A 26,086-nucleotide genomic window follows, 5' to 3' on the forward strand; every position below is an offset into this window, starting at 1 on the left:
TTATTTTTTAAACCGATTTTTACTGCATGCATTAATCTTTTAATTAAAATACTTTTAATTAACACATTATCGGGAGGAAAATAAAAATCCACCCCCAAAGTAGGACCGCCGTCCTGCTTCGGTAAGTGGACTGCAGGGTCCACACTGAGGATCCTCGCTGCCTGGGGGAGGTCCACACTGAGTGTCACCACCTTCGCTCAGCTCCGGGGGGGGGGTTAGAGCTCACTCTAGGACTCCCCCAGGGGCTGGTGCTGGAGGCTGGGTTGACTTGTGGCATAACCGAGGGGCACTTGGTGCGTGGGGTCCACCAGACTAGGACGCGAGAAACCAGAAACTTGGCCGTGGCTCTCTCACTCATCCGTCACTAAACCTCTTTGGGAATCAGCTCCTCAAAGGTAAAATAAAGGGACAGACTCGAGCTATGGGCTCAAATGTTTCAAACCCATGTCTCAGTAGGGATTTCTCCCCCTCCTTCATACTCTTAACAGCCCAAAGAAGCAACAAACAAACAAACAAAAAAAACTGTTGGCCTTACTTCCCATGATTTAGGTTATGAAAATGTTGATTTTCTCCACATGCTTTTGAAAAGCAGAATACTGCTGCCTCCCAACCAGTACAATGGACTAGAGGGTCCCCTTCTGCTCCAACAGAACTCCATTGAGCTTGTCTATATTTAACTTCTCATTTTCTTAAGATTTGCCTCCTTCAAAAAGCAGAATAAAGGGGGGAAAAAATCCCAGTTAGCTGGATTCCAGTTCATTGAGGGTTTACTGTACGAAGCCACGCTGGAGAGCCCTCCGGCCTTGTGAACATGCAGCCTGCAATCTGGACACCTTTTATTTAATTTCAAGAATTCCCTTTGCACGGCAAAAAGGGGTCTGAGGAAAGCAGAGCGGCACAGATGAGGGGAAGGGCAGAAGCAGAGCGCTCACACATGTGCTCCCCAGCTGGGAGAGAAGTGGGATCGATGGCAGGAGCGGAAGTCATTCTTGACACAAACAAGGGTCCTGGGGCGTGCCACCCCACCCCAGTGCCTGGCCATGCAAGACGCAGATAGGGAGGCTGTGGCCCATCAGGACCACAGAGCAGATGTACTGACACGGGGAGTCCTCTGGGCGCCTCCCGAGGCGCCTGCAGGGTCTGGAGCAGAGGAGGGTCTGTGTCCATGTCCACGAGCATGGTCGGTTAACAGACAGCACCAGTTGGGAGGCTCAGGGCAGGAGAGAGACTGAGGCTCTCAGACACTAGCACCTACTGGCCCTGGCCCTCCTGGGAAGAGACTCACTTCCTTGATAGCTGCTCTTGCAGCAAGAGCCTCTCCCTCACCCCTGTGCCCTGGGAAACGAATAAATCATCAGGATGAGGTCTGAGCCAGGGTGCTAGCTGCCTCTGGAGGGCCAGGTCACTGCTGTGCAGTGGAAAGATGCTGCTGCACCAGGTAGAGGGACTGGAGGTGGGAGGGACAGGCTGGGGGCCGGGGGCCGTCCCTCCCGCCCAGCAGTGCCCACACAGGAAGAACCTTTTGGAAGCACAACCCCGGGTATTTTCTAGTCAATCTATTCCCCATTCCCAGTAACCCCATGAGTTGGCCCCTGTTGCTTCTGATTATTTTTGGTGGGTCAGGGGAAAGAGAGAGGAGAGAGACCAGGCCAGAGAGGTCTCTCACATGCCAGAGGTAGGCAGTGTGTGTGGTGGGGACACTGCGCTGGGGGCAGGGCTCTGGTCCCAGCCCTGCCACTCTCTTCTGTGTGATCTCGGGCAAACCATCTCACCTGTGTCTCACTTTCCTCAGCTATCAAGTCAGGAAAATCCTACCCCACGTACCTCAGAGGGATAGGCTAAGGGTGAAAATAGATAACGGATAGAAAACGTGTTTAAAAAAGTATAAAGCGCTATTCAAACGCGAGGCAGTGTTGTCATCACGGAGATCCATCCCTTAGCACGTCCCTCCTCTCACCAGGACACCTTCGCTTCCTTTTTTAGGGTCTCTTAACTTTAGGACCTATTTCTTTATCTCAGAAGGGTTCCGAGACTCCCTGGTGGTTTCCCCTGATCACAATCTGTGACCCCAGAGGCCCAATGGGCACGCTAGGTGTCTGAGGGGGGGTGCCGGAAGAGGGACCTACCCGCTGTCCTTCCGGCACCTTCCCTGCGCCGGCCCCCTTGGTCCACCCTATGAGAAGAGCTGGGCTGTCCATTCAGGCCGGACAGGTCTAGGGTACCCCTGCCCCACACTCAGGGGACCCCATCTGGAGTGCAATTCCTGTTCCCGACTTCCAGCAGGTGGCGGGTAGAGGGAGGGAAGGCGCCCCGAGAACCAAGAGCAGGATCGGATGGTGGGGCCTCAGGATGCCCCCAGGCTCGCCCCCGCCCCCTGCTCCTGCCGCCGGGCCCTTCCCTCCCCCGGCCCAACCCTAGTCTCGCTCTGGCGGCGCCTGGAGGGGCCGCTGGGCCCCGAGGCCCGGTCCGCCGCCGCTGTGCACGCGCAGGTGGTCCTTGAGCGACTCCTTGTAGCGGAAGCTCTTGCCGCACTCGCCGCACGTGTAGGGCCGCTCGCCGGTGTGGATGCGCTGATGCTTGAGCAGGTTCTGCTTGCGGATGAAGCTCTTGCCGCACAGCGCGCACTGGAAGGGCCGCTCGCCCGTGTGCAGCCGCTGGTGGTTCTGCAGGTGCTCCTTGCGGCTGTAGGTCTTCTCGCACTCGGAGCACTTGTAGGGCCGCTCGCCGCGGTGCGTCATCTGGTGGCGGATGAGGCCCGAGTGGCAGTTGAAGCTCTTCTCGCACTCGGCGCACTCGTACGGCCGCTCCTTGGTGTGGCTGCGGTGGTGGATGATGAGGCTTTTGCGCACACCGAAGCTCTTGCCGCACTCCGGGCACGAGTAGGGCTTGCTGCGCGCGCCGTGCAGGAGGAGGCTCCGGCGGAGGCCGCCCGGGCAGCAGCTGCCGCAGCCCCCGCCGCCCCCGCCTGGGCCCCCGCCCGCGCCCCCCGCGGCCCCGCCGCCGCCCGCCTGGCCGCCCGCCTGCGCCCCGCCCGCGCCCCGCTCGCCAGGCAGCGCGGGGAAGCCGTCGTCCAGCAGCCCGCCCCCGCCGCGGCTCGGGGGGCCGCCCGCGTCCTCGGGGGGCGCCGGCAGCGGGGGCAGGCTCTGCGGGGCGGGCGGGGGCTGCGGCGGGGCCGGGGGCGGGTTCTTCACCATCAGCAGGCTGTCACCTGGGGGGGAGACACGAAGAAGCGACATGCTGACACTGCTCGGTCCAGGACTCACATCGTCCCTGCAAGGGGGCCCCGGGCCTTAACTAGTTCCTCTGCGGCTTCCTGCGAGTCACAGGCTAGCCGGGCCTCAGCTTCTCTAAAGAATGAGGGGATTGAACAAGGCAAATGATCAAGTTCCCTGTGCTCGAGGGTTCCCCAACCTTCGGAGCTGCACAGAGCCACCAGCTGGAGAGCACCTGAAGCGGGTCAGGCAGGTGGCACGCAGTTAGGATAGGAAACACCCCCAGATGCCGGGAGCCGGTGGGCAGAGGAGCGGTGCTCTGCGGAAGTCCCCTTGGAAGGCGGAATCGCCTGGAAATAATAAGACTTAATTGTATTCTGATGTTCAGTGCTAATTTACCTACGGAGAATCTCTCGACTGGAGGGAGAGAGTCTGCCAGAACCTATCCCAGGTGAAAAGCCCGTCTGAAGGCCTACAGGAGGGGAATGCAGGGGGCCGGGCGCATGACCACCCTGCGATTTGCAGTTATGTCTCCACTAAGCAGGCAGCCTTCGGCCTTGTACTGCGTCGGGGTCAGCTGGGTTGATGTGAGTCCCACCCTGGCGCCTGACCCCACCTGGCCGCGGGCCACACGTGACTGGCGCTCTCCTCATCCTCGTGTGGAAGTGGCTGCCCAGCCAGCCTCCCCAGGAAGCGCCTGTCTCGCTCCTGCAATGGTGCCCTTTCCTGCACCCCTGAGTCTCCAGGGTTCATGGTTCCACACGACCCTGGGGGCAGTGGGGCACAAAGCCCAGGCTCTGGGCATCGGAGCAGCGATCTGAGGCCCAGGACTCTGACTTCCAAGGCACTACTGGGTTTGCTGACTGTATTTAGGAGTCTTCTCTTTCCTTCACCCTCCATCACCTCCCCGATCCCCAGTTCACAGTCCTTTCTTCCTGCAGGAGCCCCCTCCCCGTGACATGTGTTCCTTATGTGACACTCCTAGACAGACTGGGCCCAGCCTGCCCCCCTCTATCCCAATGAACACTGACCAGGCAAAGAACCATTTCCATAGGACACTGGCCAGGGGCAGGGGCCACTGTAACTCTCCTAGCCTCAATCCAGGATGTCATGCCGTCAATCCTGCAGGTTTGGCTGTGCTCTGTCACAGCTGCACTGTGGGCCTTGCTTCTCCCTCTACCCGATTGGCTACTCTCCCTCCTCCGTGGGTGTTATTCCCAAGAGGACCCCCAAGGAAACCACGTGTACGTAAACCTCCATCTCAGGGACTGTTTCCCAGGAAACCCAACCCCAAACAATCCTAATCCTACTCTGATCATTCTTCAAACTCGGAGTGAGCACCAGACCACTTCTGTCAACTGCCTCCCTGCTCTGCCCCGCCCCCCGCCTCTGTTCTCCCTTCCTGACCCAGCTTAGCTCCTGTGGTCCCTCTGCCCCTCTCTCCTCTGCTGGGCTTGCCTGGGGGACCCCAATGCAGTGACAGCACTCAAGTAGCTGAAGGCTGCTGGAGAAGATCACACACCTCAAACCCTGGCATCCTACCCCATGACTCAGCATGCCCCAGTTTTCCACTCTCCATGGGGATTACGTCACACCTTCTCCTCCCACCTCTAACATGAGGACTTTAACTCTAGAACTCACTGGCCAGTAACTGATTCAGATACAAGCACGGGACCTTGTTCTGGCCGATGAGATGTGTTTGCTGGGAGGCTTCTGGGAAAGCATCCTCACTCCTTGGAGACAGCACAGGCAAAAAGACGGCCTTTCCTTTCCCTCTGGGTCTGGAGGTGATACTTGGAACAGCTGTGGCCAACTTGCTCCATCCACACCAAGGATGAGCGAACAAGCAGTTGGAAAGAACCTGGGTCCTTGATAATATAGCTGCATCCTTGAGCCAACCAAGGCTAGAACTGGACTACCTCTTAGTTACGTAAGAGAATAAATGTCTTCATTCTTTAAAGCAGTTTGAATGTTCAATCAATTGTATGTATGTAAAGAAATCCCAGGAAAAACTCTGGACACAGAGGCTCCAGTGCGGTTCTCTGGTAGGCAGTACTGTCACTCATCGCTGTGCAGGCAGCAGGACACTCCCGACTCCACAGGGGGTAGACAACAGAAGCTTCATGCTTAGGACCCTCCCAGACCTGGTCCTGCGGATCTCCCCTTTCAGCTGGTTCTGATTTGAATCCATCCTCTTGCTCTAATAAAACTAATTGTAAGTATAGCACTTTCCTGAGTCCTGTGAGGTGTTCTAGGGAATTACTGCACCTGAGGTGTTAATGGAGACCCCTGAATTTGCAGCCAGCTGGTCAGAAGTGCGGGTGGTCTGGGGACCCTCGAACTTGCAGCTGCTGTGTAAGATGAGAGCAGTCACGTGGAGAACGAGGTGCCTCACCTGTGAAGTCTGGCCTAATTCCAGGTGGTTGGTGTCAGAAGTCCTTGCAACCTGTAACTCCCCAATCAATCTAGCCCCAGGCTCTCCAACTTCAGACTCCTATGTTCATCTGTCTACTTGACATTGCTACCTGGATGTCATCTCAAGTTGAACGGGTCCAGAGGAGAACACCTAATTTACACAGCTAACCTGCTGCTTTTCCAGGACTCACCATTTCAGCAAACAGCACCACCATTCGCCCAGTGTTTCCAGATCAAAACCTAGGAGTCACTCTTGTCTCCTCATCCACCACAGACAATCTATCAGTTGTATTTCCAACCATCACCTCTTGACCTGGTCTCTACCCACTACATTAGCTCCTACATGGTTTCCCTGCTTCTGGCCCTTTCTCCCCACCTGACTCCAGTCAATTCCCAAACGTACGTTTTAAAAATGTAAACCAGATCACGTCACCACTGTGTGTCAAACCCTCTGTTAGTCTCCTTTCATATTAGAATAAAATCCAGACGCTAACCTGGCCCATAGGTCATACGCGGTCAGACTCCTCCTTGTCTATTGCTCCAACCTCCCTCCCCAGATGGCCTTCCTTATGGCCTTCCCTTCCCCAGCAGCCCCGTGGTCAGCTCCTTCTCGTGATCTGGACACACTCGAGTGCTTCTTCCTTTCCTGCCCCGACTCCCGGCCCCCTGTTTTCCCTGAGTCGTCACCCTCAGAGCGTTCACCACCCCGAGTTTATCTTGTTTGCGGGATTACTGTTCATCACCGTCCCACAAAACGAAAGGCCCCTGGCCCTTCTTCTCCACTTATTCCAAGTGCCTGTAGTACTGCGTAGCATAGAGCAGGCACGAAGTAAATACTTCTTAAGTAACAGAGACTAAAAAAGGCTGGAATCACTGTTTTAACCAGTTTTAACCCAAGGCAGTACATGGGAATTTCAGGAGGCTGCTTTCAAATCATATCCTGTGACTTGCGAGTGTGTTTTGAGTGCTGGCGTCCGGGTAGGGTGGTCTGGCCTGAGGCTCCCCACTCTCTCCAGAAGCACCCAGTAGCCACTGAACTCCAAACCCCTATTCACACTTCCTGCTTCAGTGGAGCCCCATGCACGTTACTTCTGAGTGAACCAGACTTTTTTCCTGTCTTACACTAACTGTCAGAGAGCAGAGAGTAATATCCACTCATTAATATATAAAGCCAGGAATCCTTTTTACTAAAAGGTAACGTCCGGTTAGGCTGACGTCTGACTTTGAGTTAAGCAGGACACCGGGTCTTTCTCTCTTGTTTACGGCAGGGCCAGGGAAGGGGGTTGGCGTGAACATGCATGTATTTCTGTGTTTTACTCTCTAGCCCTGCCCCCTCTCCCCTTCCAAGCCCCCTCCAGAAGACTACCACATGATGCCATGTCTTACCAAAAGTCCACCTGGTGGTCCTTGGCAACCACAGCACCAGGTGGGTTTTAAACCTCAAAGAAATCACAGGTGAGATACTAATTTCACATCCCAACATTAATGAGCGGAAGGCAGGTTCATTTTGGGAGAAAGACAAGAGGCTCTGATACGAGGCTCTAGTGACTGGGCGGGCAGGAGAAGCGTTTCCAGATACCCCTCTCTCCCAACTCTGGGCCTTTCTTCCCAAATGCAAACTTTCTAAGGCCTCCCAGAGACAAAACAGCACGAGGCAAACTGTTCTATGAGCCGCTCGGCATATTCGAACTGGAGAAGGAAAGCGTTTTGGTAATTTGCAAAGCCTGGCGATTTCTGCACGAGTTTCTCACGCTGTTTTCACAACCACGCAGGTCCCAGGAAAAGGCTCCTTGAAGCCCACACGCTCTTAGCCAAGTTGGAGAAGTCGGAAGGCGGCGCTGAGGGACAAAGATTTGGGCGGAGTTTCCTGGCACAATGTTTGCTGATCTGGTACCCCTGCCTTCAGGGCCAGGGCTAGAAATGGTGGCCTGAGTGCTGCAGAGGATGCGGTAGCATCAACCGCTATCACTTCTTCCTGCCCTCACAGGCGGTCCCCCAGATGTCCCTGTCACATCCCACCCCACCAGCAGGTTAGAAAGAGGACAACTGAAATTCTGTTTTAGACAAGGATGTGCACTGTTCCTCTGCCATCCCCTGCCCATTCCTCCGGCCCCACTCTGCTCTTCCAGACTGAACTAAGTCTGTCTCACGGAGAGTGAGATCCGCTCACCTGGGTTTTAAATGTCCCTTCAGATTCAGAAATAACCCATGTCCTCAGCTCTGACATGGATTTCGAGCTCTCAGAGGGTGTCAGGAACGTGAGCAAGGAACATATGATTAACTGTCCCTTCACCACCCCAATCACCCAGAGGACATTAAGCCAGCTGTTTCAGTGGTACCGGCCCTGGCAAGGAGTGTGAGCCTGATGCTACGCGTTACCTAACCCACCAACACATGCCAGAGGTCCTCAGCCAGTCAGGGGGCTTCCAGAAAGACCCAAGAGAGCCAAGTCAGGGGAGGTATTTGGCCTCACACTTGCCGGCAGAAGAAACTCCCCTCTTCCTATCTGGGCTTCAGGATCTTCCCAGTTACTCTGGGAGGTCAGCTGCCAGGGTGCTCTGGTGTGTGTTTCCTAGTGTGTGAGCCGCCTGCTGCCATCACCTGCTGCTGACACTACTGCCTCGGCTCGCTCCCAGCCTGCTCGCCTGTCCCTGTTGTGATGGGTTGAATTATATCCCCCCAAAAGATCACATCAAAATCTGGACCCCCCAAGTACTTCAGAATGTGACCTTATTTGGAAATAGGATCTCTCCAGGTGTAGTTAAGATGAGGTCATACTGGAGGAGGGCAGGCCCCTGATCCAATGTGACTCGTGACCTTATAAGACACAGAACGTGTGAAGACAGAAGATTGGGGTGACACATCCACAGACCAAGGAACACCAAAGATCACCAACAAACACAGAAGCTAGGCAGAGGCAAGGCAGGGCTCCCCTACAGCTTTCAGAGGGAGCATGGCCATGCCGACCCTTTGATTTCAGGCTCCGGGCCTCCAGAACTATGAAGGAATAAATTTCTGCTGTTTTAGGCCACGCAGCTGGGTATTTTTGTCAAGACAGCCCTAGGAAGCTAGCATACCTGCCATCCTCCAGAAGGAAAGGGGACAGTGCTTTGATACAGGCCTTCAAAAGGCTGCCATGACAGAGCATCACCCTGTAAGGGGCTAGACTGGGTGAGCAACCGTCCCTGTGGACAAAACACCCAGGGGCCCCGCGGGGTGCGCCGCTCACCAGGGCCAGAATCTAATCCGAGCTCTCCTTCCATGGCGTCGCGAGGGCCCCACGGGTACGGCTGCTCCTCCTGCTTTATCCATGACAAGATGTCGTGTGCGGAGATCAGAGACTCTGTTCGGGGAAAGAAGGCAGTCTTAGAGCCTGTTCCTTTCCACCGAGCATCCCACCGGAAGTTCGAACACCGCCACGTGCAGAGGCCGCTGCTCTGCTCAGAGGGCGTGTGGCAGTTTGGGTATCCCTGTCCCCACCCCGTCAACAGCCTCCCCAGATGGGACCTCACTGGTCCTGCTGCCGGGGAGGAGGCTGTGTGGAGGCAGAGCCAGGACCGGAACCCAGGTCTTCTGGCTCTGTCCTCGGAGCCCCAGGGCCATCTGCGGGGCCAGGCCGGAGGGAAGCCTGGCCTCTGATGGCCCACAGGACCAAGGGAGGAGAGGTCGGCCTTCCAGATCGGCAACGGCAGAAGCAGTGGACAAAGGTCATTACTAGGAACTGCAGTGGATGCTGCCGCCTCTCTGTCGGGAGGGCACTGCTTTCTCTCCTGCCCTGGACCCCGTCAACTTCCCCCCCTTGTGGAGCTGTAGAGTTGACAAACGACACGGAATCCTAGATTTTACAGCGGCTTCTTTTCCTGGTGTGCGGGGCTGCATGAGACTTTGGGGTCACAACCAGCAAACAAGGTGACACTGGCCTCCTCCAGCTCTGCAAGCATATGTGAACACACGCGCACACACAGTGCACACGCACACCCGCATGCGCACACACGCCCGCGGGCACACGCACATGGGGCCTGGGCGGGCAGAGCTTCCCTATTGTTCTTTTATGCTTCCCTTTATGCCTGGACTTTCCCCAGAAGTTTCCTGGGAGACATCTAACTACTATTCACTCAAGGAAGACTCCGGGAGAAGTAAAATTACTTTCTTTCTTTCTGTCACAGAAATATATACCACTTTTAAAAGGCTTTTTAATTATATTTCAGAAATCAGTGAAGTCATGTTAGTATCAGTTCACTGACAGTACAAATTATCAGTGTGATGATTCCTTTAGAGAAATCCTCCCCACTTTTCTCATAGTTATATGCCGAAATGTGTACAAAGTCACCACCTGAGGAACACACTGTAGTTTATCCCCTGAGTCTTTCACTGGCCTTCGACCAAAGTGACTCGATCGGATAGATTTTCTGGAGGTTACAGAAGTCATCTCCACGTGCCCCGACGGCGCGCTCACCTGAGTTGGGGTCCGTTGGAATGTCCCTCTCCGCCAACTCCTGCTGAGCCCACACGCACGGGGGGTCTTCCTGTTTGATCCGGGACAGGAGGTCTTGGGCAGAAGCTGGTGAGTCTGCTTGTGGGAACAGAGCAGCAAAGGTGTCAGGGGACACGGAAACGCCCGCAAGGTGGTGCTTTAAGTCTCTCGTGTCATGCAATGAGTTCTTTTCCCTAAACATCAGCAGTAATTATTCTAGTTAATTAAAGCTTTAGGTCAGCTTGGCCTCAGCTGCTGGAGCTTTTGCCGCAAATAAGTGGATACTACATGGGGGTGACATAACAGTGATGTCATCGAGAGAGCTTTCCTGTCCTTCAGGAGCTTAACTCCTTCAACCAAGGTTCACGCCTGAGGCCTGAGCAACACCGTGGAAGGAGGTCTTCCTCCTGCAGGGACCATCCAGGAAAATGACACCTTCCAGGAAGGCTTTTTTTTTTTTTTTTTTTTGCGGTACGTGGGCCTCTCACTGTTGTGGCCTCTCCCATTGTGGAGCACAGGCTCCAGACGCGCAGACCCAGCAGCCATGGCTCACGGGCCCAGCCGCTCCGCAGCAGGTGGGATCCTCCCGGACCGGGGCACGAACCCGTGTCCCCTGCATCAACAGGCGGACTCTCAACCACTGCGCCACCGGGGAAGCCCCAGGAAGCCTTTTATCTTAACCATCTTAATGGGATTTTTCTAAGATGTATCCTACACCCTCTTTCCTCTGCAGAGTCTATTAAACCTCATTTACCCTTTATTGCCCTCTTATCTCTTAAAGACCCCTCTGAAGCACTGTGATGCTCTCTGAGGAACTGGCCGGATGACTTGGGAAGCCGCTTTCCTCTGCTTGGGGGCTGCTATCACTCACCTATGAGTGTGAGGCTTTGACTAAGGGGGATGAGGTTTGTGGAGCTCTAACCTGTGGATAAGTAAAGAGCTACAGTGTGTTAATATATCTTGTGACGGTTAATTTTATGTGTCAACTTGCCTAGACCACGGTACCCAGATACTGGGCCAAACATTCTTCTCGATGTTTCTGTGTTGTTTTTTTTTGTTTTGAGGAGTTCAACAAGACTTTAAGGTGGACTGCCTTCCATAATGTGGGTGGGCCCTGTCCCACCACCTGACGGCCTTAATGACAAGAGACTGACATCCCGAGGAAAAGGGAATCCTGCCGGCAGATTGCCCCGGTGCTCCAGTTGGCAGAAGCCATCTCCTTAAATTCAATCACTCAATCAATATCTCTACACACATGCGCACACACACGCACGCACACACCCTGTTGACTGTTTGGAGAACTCCGACTAATAAATACATATCTTCTCTAACAGAGATCTCACATACGAAGTCCAGCCAGAATGCCGTCGAAGAGGAGCTATCCAGACCCCCTGACAGGACTGTGGCCGTGCGGGGCCTGACACAGAGGCAGCCGCCGTAAGTGCTTGGTTAAAACAACGAAAGCTCTTCCCACCAGTCGGGAGCAGGTCTCCCGGACCCCCAGATTCCCCCACCCACGGGACCTGTTAAACGCCTCACACTCAGTACTTCTGCAGATACTGCTTTCCAAGGGAAGAAAGGAACAGTTAAAAACTGATACTACAAAGAAGAGAAAACAGAACGGCTAAGCCCAGACGTGCTGGCAACTCGTCCACGTCGTGTGCCGAGTCTGCGGCTCGTGGGAAACCCTGTCTCTCCATCCATCCTGGACCCACAATCTTCCGTCTTCAGCTCAGGCCTCTGGCCTGGCACACACGTCAGACGACGCTGGGCGCCCGCAGACCACGTTGGACTTTGCTCTGCCACCCGGCTTGGGCGGCCAGTCAGCTCGCTCACCGGTAATGGACTCTGTGGGGATGGCTCTTTCCTCCAGGCCCCGCTGGCCCCGGGCACACAGCGCCTCCTCCCGCTTCACCTGAGAGGACGTGTCCTGTGCAGGCGCCAGGGGCTCTGCTCCTGGGGACAGAGAATCACAGCGTTTGGCGCCGTTTTCATGAATGATCGTCAGCTGGACGTTCTCGGGGTCAGGAGCACGGCTGACAGCACTGGCCAGGGAAGAGCACAGGGGTCTTGGGTTTCTCTGGGCAACTATGGGGAACCCCCAGGAGCAGAAGGTCCTGGGAGCAGAGGGGCGATCGACATTCAGGACAAGGGGATAGGCCAAGCCACAAAATGAGGTGTGGTAAGGCTGGGACAGGGTTCCAGAAACAGCCCACGCTGGGTGGGTGCTAATCAGGACAGGCCATAGGTCTCCCTCCATGTGGGAGACATTCGTCCTTGTTCTGCACCCCAGTCAGGAAGAGTGCGCCAGACACACACACACACACACACACACACACACACACACACACACACACACACACACACACACACACACACACACACAGTTAGACTGGGCAAAGGGAAGCAACCCCATCCCTTCCTGGAATGGATAAGGCACAGCATCCTTTTGCATAAAAGACAATAACATGTCTTCCATGCAGACCCCGTGACGCGACCACAGGGGCATGTTCCTCTTGTGAGGGTCTATGGTGTGATGTATAACACTAGCCCCCGCAGGAGACAGCAGGAAAGAGACTACACGAAGAAGTGGAAGACACGGATCCTGGTTTCACCTCTGCCCCCAGTCCAGAGGATGAGTCACTTGCCCTCTCTGGCTCTCAGTCTGCTGGTCCATCCATAAAAAGGCCACAGTGGTCCCTGTTCTATCTGGCACAGGGATGGATGGTAACTCAGTGAAACGGCTGAGGTTACATCGCTTTACTGTGAAAGGTTACCACAGCTGCTGACCTCACACATTTGTGGTACCTAAGACAGGGAAGGAGCCATTTAGACGAAACGTCCAGAAGAGGCAAATGCACAGCAACCAGGGGCTGGGCGGGGGAGGCCCAGAGAACAGGAGTGACTGCTCATGGGTGTGGGGTTCCCGATGATGAAAATGTTCTGGAATTAGATAGTGATGATGGCTGCACAACTTGGTGAACTGAATGATACACTTCAAGAGTGAATTTACAGCATGCGAATTATATCTCAGTAAAGAGAGCAGAGTGGGGGGAGGGGCCGCCTTGAGCCACCTTCTAGGGAAGTTTCGGTGAATACACCCTCCACTGAAAAGGGAGGAAGGGCAGAGGGCCCCAACGGGTGAAGGCTCCTGGGAGAAGGCAGAGAATACAGTTCAAGGACCAGATTTCACCTGGCCCAACAGTGCTCAGGAGAGCTGAGGTCCCGAGAAGCCTCGCACCTCCCATCACCAGGTGTGACGTTCTCGGGGAACTGGATCCTCAGAACGTAAGATCTCCCTTGAATGAGGAGAAAGCTTTGGAGGGTAAGTCTGCCTGTGATGGGGCGTCTGTGAGAACGGGGCGAGGACGCTGAAGGAGACAGCCAGGCCCGAAGCAGTCGGCCACGCACCCCACGTGCGCCACGCAGAGCCTCCTCTGCCCACCTCCCTAGGCTGGAGCTGCACTCGGGTCTAGGGCGCCCATCAGGGCTGGGAGGCTGCAAGGCGCCCCCCCGCCCCCGCTGCTTCCTCTTCTCTCCAGCTTACCTGGGCATCTCGAGCTACATGGTTCTGACCCAAAAGACAAACATCTGTGGTGCGCTTTCTGGCCCTGAAACTCTTGCTGTAGGTGACCGCCAAATTTCAAGGGCAGCAGAACTGGCCCCACGAACAACTCAGGAGAAGCCCGCCTGGAATTCATGCAGGGATGGCGGTGCTTCTCTCCCACCCTGCCCTGGACCTAGGGCTGTCTTCGGCTGCCATCACCTGTGTCTGGATCCATCAGGATTTCTCTCTCTTCGGGGTCACGCTGCTCCCACACGCAAGGCTCTTCCCGGGGCTCGGCCTGGGGTGGAGCATCTGGCTTGGACACTGGACCTTCCGAGTCTGGAATGAGGTGGAAGGGAAGGAAGGGCTGAGTGAAGCTGATCAATGGGCCCCGATCAAGGGCGATGTGGAGCTCTCCCCTCCCCCACCCCACCCCAGCAGTCCTCTAGGTGGTGGCCGTTATGTGAGTACGTCAGGAAATCTCTCACGAGGAACTATGAAAACAAGTCAATAGATTCTCCAGTTTCCGGTCTCTGAAAGCCAGCAGCAGAGCGACTGTGGCTTATCCAAGGCTGCTGGGGGTCAGCGCGTAGTGACGCTGTTTGGCTGTGATTCCAAAATGGTGGCAGCACAGTGTTCAGCCCCGCAGTGATAGGCCCTGTTCTTACTTTCCATTCTGTTACAAGTCATTCTAACTTCCTAGCAGGCAAGCAAATCGTTTCCTGAGTTTCCGTGACGTATAAACATGACACCTTGCCCGGGGGTGGTGCACCACGGGTCGAGAAGCATCTCACTCCCCACTCCCAAGGTGCTCGCCACAGGGGAGGGAAGGCGCCCTTACCCAGGGACATCAGGGTTTTGTAGTTCTCCTTAACCAGGTTGTTGTAAAGCTCCTTCTGCCATTCATCCAGGTTCTTCCACTCGTCCTCAGAGAAGTAAACAGCAATGTCTACAAAAGTCACCGGAACCTGGGCCAACAAGAGTTTTAGTCTGGAACCCCCTGCTCGCTCCTCCCCCCACCTACTCCCCATCAGGGGCACTGGGCCCGCTGCACCCACGGCCCCCGTCCTGCCCGGCCCGTTTCAGTGGAGTCAGTCCACTCTGCTCCTGATCATCCTGTGCCTCCAGTAACCACTACCTTTTAAAAATTAAGCATTTAGGGCTTCCCTGGTGGCGCAGTGGTTGAGAGTCCGCCTGCCGATGCAGGGGACACGGGTTCGTGCCCCGGTCCGGGAGGATCCCACGTGCCACGGAGCCGCTGGGCCCGTGAGCCATGGCCGCTGAGCCTGCGCGTCCAGAGCCTGTGCTCCGTAACGGGAGAGGCCACAACAGTGAGAGGCCCGCGTACAGCAAAAAAAATAAATAAATAAGTAAAAATTAAGCATTTAACCACATCCTTTGTAATTTCACTTTTAGGTAAACTGGGTACCTGAAGGTAAAGCTTTTGGCATTCAGGGTGACAGAGATGCAGTAGGTTCCTGGAGTGCGTATCAGCGAGCCAAGTCCAATAAAACCCTGTTATAGAACCTGTACTTCAGTCAGGTCACCCCTAGGTACACAGTCGCGTTTTTGTCACTAAAACTTGCCCGTGCTAAGGCTCCGGAATCTTGATCTGTTTCGTGCACCGCTACATCCCAAGCATCTGACAGCATGTAGTTTGGAGTCAATAAATATTTGTTGAATGTGTTGAATAGCTGTTGCCAACACTAGGAAGGTCCCACTGTGGCCTGAGTCATCCAGCATCCAGTGTCAGTCACCTGGTGTTCAAGGTCATCTAATCTGCTCCATAAAGCTGTTATTTCAGTTCGACAAGGATTCTTGTCTGTACTCATTTCAGTCACTCACCATCATGGCCTCATCTCGGACAGAATTGTTCAAGATGGCTTCACTTCCAAGACTTCAATATCTGAGCTTCACTTCTCTGACCACATAGCCTTACCTCCTACCACTTTCCCATCCCTGCTGGACCAGCCTTTCCCTCTCACTCTGAAATCCAAGCCCTCAGTTCTCCCCAGGGCCCTGACCCTAGTCCATCGGTCTCTGTACCTGACACATGGCACCTTTGTGTGAATGAAAAAAGCAGCACTCTCGGTGTCAGGCCTGCTGGTGCACTGCCTGGTAAGTGGGCAGTGCTCGTACACAAATGATAAGTGCCAGCCCTGGCATCAGGTGCTCATCACCCTAAGGGCGACTGGGCAGGGCCCACGTGCAGACCTGTATGTCACCCACTGACTGACAGCTCACTCCCATCTTTAGAAACGGAACTAGAACTCCTAATTCCCTGGACCTTCCACCGGACTTCGGCAAATCCCCAACCTAGGAAAACGGATACAGACCCCTTTCTTCATTTTAATTCTCTGCTCTAGATAAAAGTCACAAAATTCTGCAGGTGACAACCGCCACACACTCAGGCCTCCTGGCGATCTCGCTGGCATCTCCCTGTGTTCCCCGGGGGGCTTCTTTCGCACTCTTACCTCTCCCCAGGGCTCCCCGGGCCTCCCGCCATCTCCTCCGGTCTCCCCTCGATGGCAGGTCGCTGTTGACAAACTCCCACCTCCGCCCTCCTTCTTGCCAAGCCAGCACCCCCGCCCCCCACGTGCGCCCTTCATTTCTCCTCCTCCTGCCTGTGAAACTCAACCCAAACCACCTTTTCCCTTTGGCGTTTTCCGTCTCTCCGTCTCCCCCTTCAGGACCCCCAACCCGAGAGGAGCCCCACTCAACTCTGCCACCACAAATGAGTCTGCTCTTCCCCTTCACTTGACACATCCCGAGACACACGTTCTGTGCTTTCTTCCCCATCCAGGCATCCTTAACCCCCGAAATCTGTCTATGAGCATCCTCTACTCTCTGAAACCTCATCCTGAGAGGTCATCAGCCTCCTGCTGTTAGCTTTCACCCCTTCAGACCTCTCTGAAAGGTCAGACCACCTTCCTGGAATTTCCTCCTGCTTGGTTTCCACGACCACGCTGCCTCCTGCCCACCTGGTTCACGTCTCCTGTACTGCTCCCTCTTCCTCGCCCCAGGGCCATGGTTCTGCTCTCACCCTGCCCTGTTTCCTCACTTTCCCCTTGGTAGCTTCATTCTTTTCACGGGTTCAGTGGTTACTTCTTTGCAGATGACACCCTTCAGCTTTCCTTCCTCCCTTCAAAGTTCACATTTCAATAGTCTTCTGAGTGGCTTCATTTATTCATCTTTTTTTTGAAGATTTTTTTTTGGATATGGACCATTTTTTTGAAGTCTTCATTAAATTTGTTACAATATTGCTTCTGTTTTATGTTTTGTTCTCTTGGCCACGAGGCATGTGGGATCTTAACTCCCTGACCAGGGATCGAACCCGCACCCCCTGCAATGGAAGGTGAAGTCTTAACCACTGGACCGCCAGGGAAGTCCCTATTCATCTTTTAAGTACCTCAAACTAAATGTATCCAAAACCAAGTTTGTTATCTTTTCCGACACACCAACTCCTCTGTCCCCGCTTCACCAGTCAAAATTCCAGAATCATGGTCCCACAACTGGAAATAGACATCACTCTGCAAAAACCTCACTCTGCTAGGATGCAGCAGAACTCTGAGACATAGGCCAAGATTGCAGGGAACCCACAGCCTAGCCAGACAGGAAAGAATATCCATGAATTATCCATGAACAATTAACCAATTTAATAGAACCCACGAGGCACAGAGAAGCTGAGAGACAGCAGCCTGAAATTTGAATCTGACAAAGAGAATGCATCTAGCAAGGCCAAGAGTCTACAATGAACTGAAACTACTGCCAGCAACATTAATTAACATTCTCATGGTGCCGTTTGGTTATGGAGGTTTTAAAATATGTCTGCAAATTCTTTGACAATCCCTTCAAAAAATAAAGCCGAATTTTCCTCCTCTTGAGTGCAGGATTGAGTGACTTGCTCCTAACAAATGAATAAAGAAGTGACGGTATACAATTTCTAAGGCTGCGTCATAAAAGACATTGTAGCTTCCATCCTGGTCTCTCTTTCTGGATCACTCACTCTAGGGGAAGCCAGCTGCCATGTTGTGAGAATGCTCAAGCAGCCTTGTGGGGCAGGTCCAAGTGGTGAGGAACTAGCTAAGGCTTCCTGCCAAAACAGGCGAGTGAGCGTACTGGAAGCCGGTCCTCCCGCCTCAGTCAAGCCTTCAGATGACTGCAGCCCATCAGTCATCTGCAGGTCATCAGCTTGACTGTCACTTCATGAGACTCTGAGCCAGAACCACACAGCTAAGTGGCTCCTGAATTCTTAACCCACGAAAATTGTAAAATGATAAATAATAATTTTTTTTAGGCTGCTAAGGGTTGGGGTCGTTTGTTACATGGCAATAGAGAACTACTACAATGAGCTACATAGTGTTGTCCCATCAGCGATATCAGTTAACCCTCACAACTCCACGAAGTAGGCATAGTATCATCTTCGTGTTACAGGTGAGAACACTGAAGCTCAGAGAGACCACCTGGGAATTTACTTACTAAATTACTTATTTACACTTCACTTCTTTCCAAAGAGGAATTGAGGAGGCTCAGAGACAACACAAAGCATAGCTGACCTGCGGTAGGAAAACCGGCACGTGGCAAAGCCAAGATTCAAACCCAAGCCTTCTAATTCCGGACCCCACAACCATTCCATTGTTCCGTGAGGGTAGGTGTCAACTCAAGACCCCCAACGCCTGGCCCAACACACAGAACGCGCAGCAGGGCCGGGACGCAGCACCAAGTTAAAGCAGGGCGCAGACGAGGGCAAAGGGCAGCGTGGGAGGAGATGCCACCTATGCCGCACAGCAATATGTTATATAAGGCAAACTCGACAAAAACGAGCCCCTGGGGGCTGCAGTGGTGGGGGTGGCTTAGGGAGGAACCACAGCCACTGTTAGAACTCAGCTCTGCGTGGCCTCAATGGATCACCGTCCAGCACCTCCTCCGGCGAAGCCACTGGGTCGGCTACCAGATACAAAGACCAAGAAGGCCCAGTGCCTTACGTGGAAGCGTGAGCCCTCCAGCTGGAGGGTCATTCGGCAAACATGTTTTGCTATAAGCCGGGTACTGCTGTAGGCACGGAGACACTGCAGTGAACCAAGAAGAGGGAAACCAACCAAGAGACAAAAAAAAAAGTACGTATTTAAGATGCCTGATGGTGTAAGTGCTTTGGCGGAAATGAGAGCAGGGACTGAGGAAAGAGTGCGCCGGGATTGGATGGCCAGGAAGGGACAGCGGTCCAGTGACAGCTTAGCAGAACCGCTGATGGGGGCGACGGGGCGGGGGCCCTTCAGTGGAGGAAAGTCCTTGCCATGGGACCGTGGGGAGCAACAAGTGGGCAAGAGGGGGTGAGGGGGAAAGGAGGTCGGATGGGTGGGCCAGAGGGAAGGGGCCAGTGACGAAATGGGGGCTTTTATGCTCAATAAGTTGGGGAGCCATTTGGGGGGTTTTAAGCAGAGGTGTAATATGACTGATTGTATTTTTTCTTCCTCCTTATTGGGGGTACGGGGGCAGGGAAGAAAGCAACGAATATTTATTTTTTAGCCTCGCCGTGCAGCATGCGGGGTTTTAGTTCTCCGACCAGGGATTAAACCCATGGCCCCTGAAGTGGAAGTGCGGAGTCTTAACCACTGGACTGCACTGCCAGGGAAGTCATGACTGATTGATATTTTTAAAGGATCACTCTGGCTGCTCTGCTGAGAAGAGACTGTATGGGGTGGGGGCCCAGGATGGAGACAAGAGGACCAGGGCGGAGGCCATGGCAATAATCAGATGGGAGGCGATGACAGCTTCAACAGACGAAGGCGGGAGCCGTGGAGGCGGGGAGGAGTGGCTGGGCTGTGCATATGTTTTGAAGAAAAATCAGATGGTATTTACCAATATAGCGGAAGTTGGGTGCGAGAAAGAAAGGAGAGAAGGATGACCCTAAGGCCTGTGGCTTGAGCAGCTGGAAGGATGCTCTTGTCTTCGACGGAGAGGAGGACGACTTTGAGTAGAACAGGGTTCAGGCAGAAATCGGGGGTTCAGTTTGGTCGAGTTAAATCTAAGATGCTTACTGACATCCTGATGGAGATGCTGAATTAACAGGTAGGAACGTGACTCTGCATTCAAGGAGGAGTCTGGGCAGGATACAGAGACAGAGCGGGAGGGAAAGACTGCCTTTGAGAGCTGACAGCATCTAAAACGCTGAGCCTGGATGAAATCACGAGGGAGGGAGTGTAGAGAGTGAGCAGAAGGTCAGGACGGAGCCCTGGACCATGCCAAACACTAGAAGTCAGGAAAAGGAGGGGAAAGCGGCGAAGAAGACTGAGAAGAAGCAGGTAGTGATGCAGGAAAAGGACCAAGGGGGTGCGGGGAGCCTGGAAGGCACGCGGACAGGTGTTTCAAGGAGGGAGGGGTCTCCTGCGTGAAATGCTGCTGACAGGGCAGGGAGATGAAGACTGAGGCTTTAATACCACGGCTTTAACAACCCTTGGCTTTAATACCATGGATGTCATTAAGGCCCTGGCAAGACCACTAGGACGGAGAAGTAGCAGCAAAAGCCTCAACCACGTGGGTTTCCGGGAGAATCATCCAGTCCCCGATGGACTGGAATACTGAGAACAGGGGAACACGTTAAATGTAGACCACAGAGGATGCAACAGCGGAATCCAGAGAGTGAGAAGTTCCACAGGACAGATGGCCTAGTTTCTTCCACAGATAAACTACAAGGAAAAACGAGAGAGATGAAGGAGGAACGTACAGATTGAAAAGGCTTAAGAGACACAGGAATCACAGCGTGTGGGCTTAGTTGAGTTCCGATTCAGGCAAACTAACAGAAAAAAATAATATTTTTGGAAGAACTGAAAATCTGAACACTGACTGGATATTGGAGTAGGTTGAGATCTTTGTTATGGTAGTGATAATCTTGAGATTATTACGTTAAAAAAAAGAGTCCTTACCTTTTAGAGCTACCTATTGAAATATTTACAATTAAAACGCCTGCTGCCTGAGATGTGCTTCAGAATAAAATGGGAGGGGGATGTGGGTAGGGAGTTAGATGAAACAAGATTGTCCAAGAGATGATAACTGCAGAGGCTGGACGATGGATTCATGAGGGTTCATCCCACAATTCGATCTACTTTTGTCTAGGTTTGAAATTTCTATAATAAAAAAGGTTAAAAAAGGGAGAGAGAGACAATGAAGAAAGAATTGGAGACAGCAAGTAAAGACCGCTCGAAAGAGGAGCAGAGAAATGAGGCACCGCTGGAGGGAGTTTTTTTTTATTACAGAGATGGGCGACGCTGCAGGCGGGGATGAGCTAGTGGAGAGGGAGGAGGTGACGATGCAGGGGACACAGGGCAGATGCTGCGTGACTTCCTGGAACAAGTGAAGGGGTGGGGTGCGAGCCCACGGTAACAGGAAGGCAGAGGACACGCAGCTGCACGTGGAGTCTCCGGAGGGTGACCCCATCTTCTCAGGGGCGTGCTGACCGAGCCCGCAGGCTTGATGAGCCGGGGACAGCAGGAGAGAAAACGGAACAGGAAACGGAGCGTGAATTCTGAACTGTGAGGAGGGCCCACCGGAGGGCGGTGGCCATGACTCAAGTGACCCTGGTTGGCGTGGTCTGGGTCAGTCCCCAACCATTCAGAGGAGCAGACACGAAGACAACCGATGACAAAGGGTCATTTGCAGGTGCCAAGGGGAAAACCCAAGCATGAGGCGCTGTCGGAATCTGCGGACGCCCAGACGCCCGGGGAGGGACACCTGCGGGCTCCGTGGGGAACGGCTGGAGGCCAGCCTCACGGCGGTGGAACATTCCAGACAAAGTGGTTAGAGTGGAGGCAGGCTTTGGGAAGAAGACACTTGAGTCAGGCAACAGGGAGCCAGAGACGCCTGTGAGAAGGCCTGACAAAAAGAGCGCTGTCCACGTGGGCTGGTCCTCTCCGCCATCCCTGCCCCTGGGGACCGCCACTTACCTTGGGGACCTCGCCCTTGCTGCCCGGGGGCAGCCGCAGGACCCAGAAGTTCCTGTTCCTCAGCAGGTTCTCCATGTTCTCCAGCCGCCTCTGCAGCAGCCCGTACTCCTGCAGCAGGGTCCCCAGCACCGCCCACTTGCCCTCCATGTGGTTCCCGAACTCCACGGCCGTCTTCTCGCAGTCGGCCAGCTTCTTCTCGGCCGTCCCCGTCCGGCCCTCCAGGTTTAGCAGCTGGCTGGCCTGGGCATCCACCTTCCTCTCCACAGCCTGGATGGCGGCCACCACGGTCCAGAGAGAGATCTCTGCCGTGGGCAGCTGGGGCTCTCTCATCATGCGGTCGGGGAAGACGGGTGCCCTATCTGGGAAGGGTGGGAACTGAAAAGGCATTGGTCGCCGGGCGTCCATGTCCCATTCCTGAGCCTGTGCGAGGAGGGAGAAAGTGACAGCGGGGATGAGACCCTGTGTGAGGAGGCAGGGTGGCCTGAGAGCAGGGGACAACTCATCAAATGCCGCAGAGTCTCGCTCTCCTGCCAAGCCCCTGCCTCTCAGGCTATGGTGTTCCTTAACATGCCAGCAAGAGCTCGGGCAGCCATCCACCCAATCTTCCCACTTCCCACCTGCAGGAGTCAAGCTGGCCACTAGTTTACGACCCCACCTTGACCCTTGAGAGGTCAAGGCTGTGGACCCCAGGCTAAAATGTCACGAACCACTTTCCTTGGCGAGCCCATCTGTTTTCTTCATGGGCTAGACTTAATGATGAACTCTAGAGCTGCCCAGCATTTGCTGTTTCAAAGTAAAAATTTTCATGTCAGTCATCTGCCCCTAATCTTCCCAGCGATCTCTAAGCAGGTTAGGGCAAGAATGATTATCTATCTCTGCTTTAAAGATGATGAAATAGAGCCACAGAGAAGTGGCCGGTCATTCCACAGCATCTCGCTGCACTGTCAACTGGAGTAGTTCTAGGTGCTGCAGGTGACAAAAAACACAGTTCAGGTAACTGGGCTGCCACCCTTCCCAGGAGGGCTGTGGCCAAGGGAGACACCGGGAGCCCGAGCAAGAGAGCAGACAAGCAGCTCTGTCTCCTTATGTAAGTACGTATTCATATTTTCCAAAATAAAAGTGGGTTTGCCAAAAAATGTCATTCACTGAGGAGAGGAGGAGGGGACATCTCTAAGAGGAAGAGAAGACCTCCCAGCCCCCTCTGCTTCCCAGCGGGGAGGGGTACCTGATGGTCCCGGCCCTCTGGTACTCTCCCAGTTCTGGGTCCTTACCGGGAGGGTGAGGTCCCCTGGGTGCAAGTTAGGAGCTGAGCCCTGTGACCGGGAGTGGGGTGGTCACTGTGCACGGGTGACCTGGGAACTGGCCCCATACCATACCAGCTACCCAGGGCTTACTGGACAGCGGGGCTGAAATGGCATCTCCTTGCCACATGGGACAGGAGGAGGTGTCATTTTCTGTTCTCTCTGTCGCTGCTGAAGAGGCCCTCAGGCTGGGCGAAGTGGAGACCTATTACTTAGAGGTGCGCTGGGCAGGTAGGGACAGGCATGCTCACTGCCCTCTCTAACTCAGGGCAGCTGTGACAGCCACAGAGGAGCATCACCCAACTTCCAGGGAATCACTCCTGACATGGGAGAAAGGGCAGCAGGGTCTGGGCCCCAGACCCTGCTCCATAAGAGGCAGTAATATTTCCAGCAAAGCTGTGTACTGGGGCTCATTCAGGCATCATTCCAGCCTGGCCTACAGAAGGGGGCAAGGGCTGATGGTGGAAGTTCAGAGAGTCACTGGGCCCAGTTTACTTTTTGCAGGTGTTGGGGAAGAAAAATTTTCCTTCTACCCTTCTAGGTTCTTCGGCTGCTCTAATAGGCGAATTGACATAAGACAGATTAACATGAGAAAAACGAAGTTTAAAAACATGTATTCCGGGGCTTCCCCGGTGGCGGTGGCGGCGCAGTGGATAAGAATCCGCCTGCCAATGCAGGGGACACGGGTTCGAGCCCTGGTCCAGGAAGATCCCACATGCAGCGGAGCAACTAAGCCCATGTGCCACAACTACTGAGCCTGAGTTCCAGAGCCCTCGAGCCACAATTACTGTAGCCCTTGCCCCTAGAGCCCGTGCTCCGCAACAAGAGAAGCCACCACAATGAGAAGCCTGCACACCTCAACGAAGAGTAGCCCCCGCTTGCCACAACTAGAGAAAGTCCGTGCGCAGCAGTGAAGACCCAACGCAGCCAAAATAACTAAATAAAATCAAACAAACAAACAAAAAACAAGTATACCTCCTGTATACCTGGGAGAGACCCAGAAAACTGAGTTACTCGCCAGAATGGCCCAGGCCACTACCTTAAATACCATCTTCAGCTAAAGACAGAAGATGATGTTGGGGGGTGGAGGAGTCAGTCACAGGAGGTGACCAGGAAAAGACCAGGACACAAGGGTGTACGGGTTTATGCAGATGTATGTCCTTGCCTTCTCCGCTGGTGAGAGTTCTTAGAGACACTGAGTCACGCTCCTCCTCCTGGTAGAGCGACGGAGATTTCTCTTTTACAGAGGGAACTCCTACTTGGTTTTCAGAGCTTCTCCTGTGCCTGCAGCTCCTCTAAAATAACCATCTTAAAATAATCCTTATGCCAAAGAGGCATATTTTGGGGCGGCAAATTCCGCTTCCCTACACAGGTTTGGAGACCTAAAGCTGAAAAATGATCAAACAGGACACGGCAACTCCTGGCGGACTTGTCAGAACCCGGCTGGCTGAGAACCAGGCCAGGGACAGAGGAGGCTCCGCGGGGCCCAGCCCAGGGTCAGCTCCCACACTCTCCTCCGGGCAAAGCTATCCAGGCCTCTCTCAGCATCACGTCCTTGTGTTTTACACACCGCTCTAGAGCTCTGACTCCGGAACCGAGATCCTTATGGACCTTTACGAAATGACTGGTGCCTATTCTCAACCCCAGAGGCGCTGATTTAACCGGTCTGGACGAGGCTTGGGCGTCAGGAGTCTTAAGCTGCTCAGGTGCTTCTAATGTGCGACCAAGTTTGCCCACCGCTGGATGGAGGGCAGAATCGCCTCTCAGCGGCCCCTTCCCTCCATCACAGCCGGTGCCGGGGAAAGGTGAATCGCTCGTTATGCTCGGTGAAAGATGGCCATACAACGTTTAAAACATCTTTTCGTCAGAGTGGCCGCAGTGTGACCTGACGAGGTACGCTGCGCGCCCACGTCGCCGGCCCGGCGCGAGTGCGGCCGGCAAGCCCTTCGGCAAGCCCGGGCCGGGGTGGATGACGCGATTACGGCCCCGCCAGGGCCCGGGGACCGCGCGTTCCGGGCCCCCCGCCCCGCGGGGCCTCCCCGGGCGCCGGCTCTGGGCCCTGCCGGCACGCGGCCTCGGGCGCCCTCCGCTCCGGGACGCGGGCGGGGCCTGCGAGGGCGCCGGGCCGGGCCTGTCGCGCGAGCCCCCGGCGCCCCGGCCCACCCGGCCTCCGTCCCCGCCCCGCGCGGCCCGGGCCCCCAGCCGCCCGGCGCCCACTGCCCTGCGCCCCGCCCCGCCCCCACGGCAGGCGGGCGGCCATGGCGCCGGCGGGGGTGCACCCACCTGCATGGGCGGCATTCCCTCGGCCATTTCCCCGCGCAGCGCCGGCTCTTGGTGGCAGACCTCCTCCGGGGGCAGAGCCTGCGCCCAGCTCCAGCTCCCGCTGTCCAGCCCCAGGCCCTGGATGCCCAGCTGCTGAGGCTGCGGCCGTGTTGACACAAACTGCATCCTGGGAGCGCTGTTCCCCGCTCGGGCCGGCCAGGGAGAAGAAGAACGTTTTCCAGGCGCCTTCCCCCTCGCCGGGGCCGGACAGCTCCATCTACAGCCCGTAGGAGCAAACAGTCCCCTTCGGCGGCGCTCCCCGCCCCTCCGCCGCCCGCGCGCCAGCCAATGGCCTCCGAGCTCCTGCCCGCCTGCGGGGACCAACGGGGCCGCTCAGGGGCCAGGGGACCACCGCCGCCCCCAAAGTGACCCTGCGCGGGTATGCCTCTCATACCTGCCTGTCCTAGAGTCCCCAACAAGGCAGGCGGGCCCTGGGGCTGGATTTCTGTTAATTCGGCTAATATTTATTGGGGATCCCATCCCAAAGGACCTGACCCTTTTGAAAAATTGGCAATTGTCTCCAGACTCTTTGTTCTGGCCTTTCCTCTTGCCTCACTCCTTTGCAGCCTTCACCTCCCCACTCTCCCTCGTCTCAATCCAAATTTACCTGGATCAACTCCAGGCCTTTGCATTGGACTGGATGACAGAGAAGTGACCTGGTCTGTGTCAGAAGAGGGCCACACTCTTCCTCCCAGGTAAGGTGCACTCACAGCATTTTAACAGCAGCCTCTTCCAGAACCTTTAAATGTAAGTCAACGTCACTTTGAAACGTCAGGCCAAGTCAGAGGAGGAGCGGGGGAGAGGACAAGGTAGGCTGATGGAGAAGAAATGGGAAGGGGAAAACTCATTCACTCATTCCACAAATATTTACTGAG

The 26,086-nt window shown here is 54.8% G+C and overlaps 1 protein-coding gene across 1 annotated transcript; it reads right to left on the bottom strand.

Annotated features, from left to right (window-relative positions):
* ZNF282 (zinc finger protein 282) lies at positions 1 to 25,445 on the bottom strand. Its single transcript, XM_060156435.1, has 8 exons — positions 25,173 to 25,445; positions 21,589 to 22,008; positions 14,490 to 14,616; positions 13,868 to 13,987; positions 11,938 to 12,057; positions 10,084 to 10,197; positions 8,857 to 8,970; positions 1 to 3,208 (listed from the first exon to the last, which is right to left on the bottom strand). Exons 1-8 carry the CDS (start codon positions 25,335 to 25,337, stop codon positions 2,415 to 2,417), a joined length of 1,974 nt encoding a protein of 657 aa, XP_060012418.1. The 5' UTR covers positions 25,338 to 25,445; the 3' UTR covers positions 1 to 2,414.
* Positions 25,446 to 26,086: the final 641 nt, after the last annotated feature.

The sequence above is a fragment of the Lagenorhynchus albirostris genome, chromosome 8, assembly GCF_949774975.1.
Source record: "Lagenorhynchus albirostris chromosome 8, mLagAlb1.1, whole genome shotgun sequence".
In the NCBI taxonomy this organism is placed as follows: Eukaryota; Metazoa; Chordata; class Mammalia; order Artiodactyla; family Delphinidae; genus Lagenorhynchus; species Lagenorhynchus albirostris.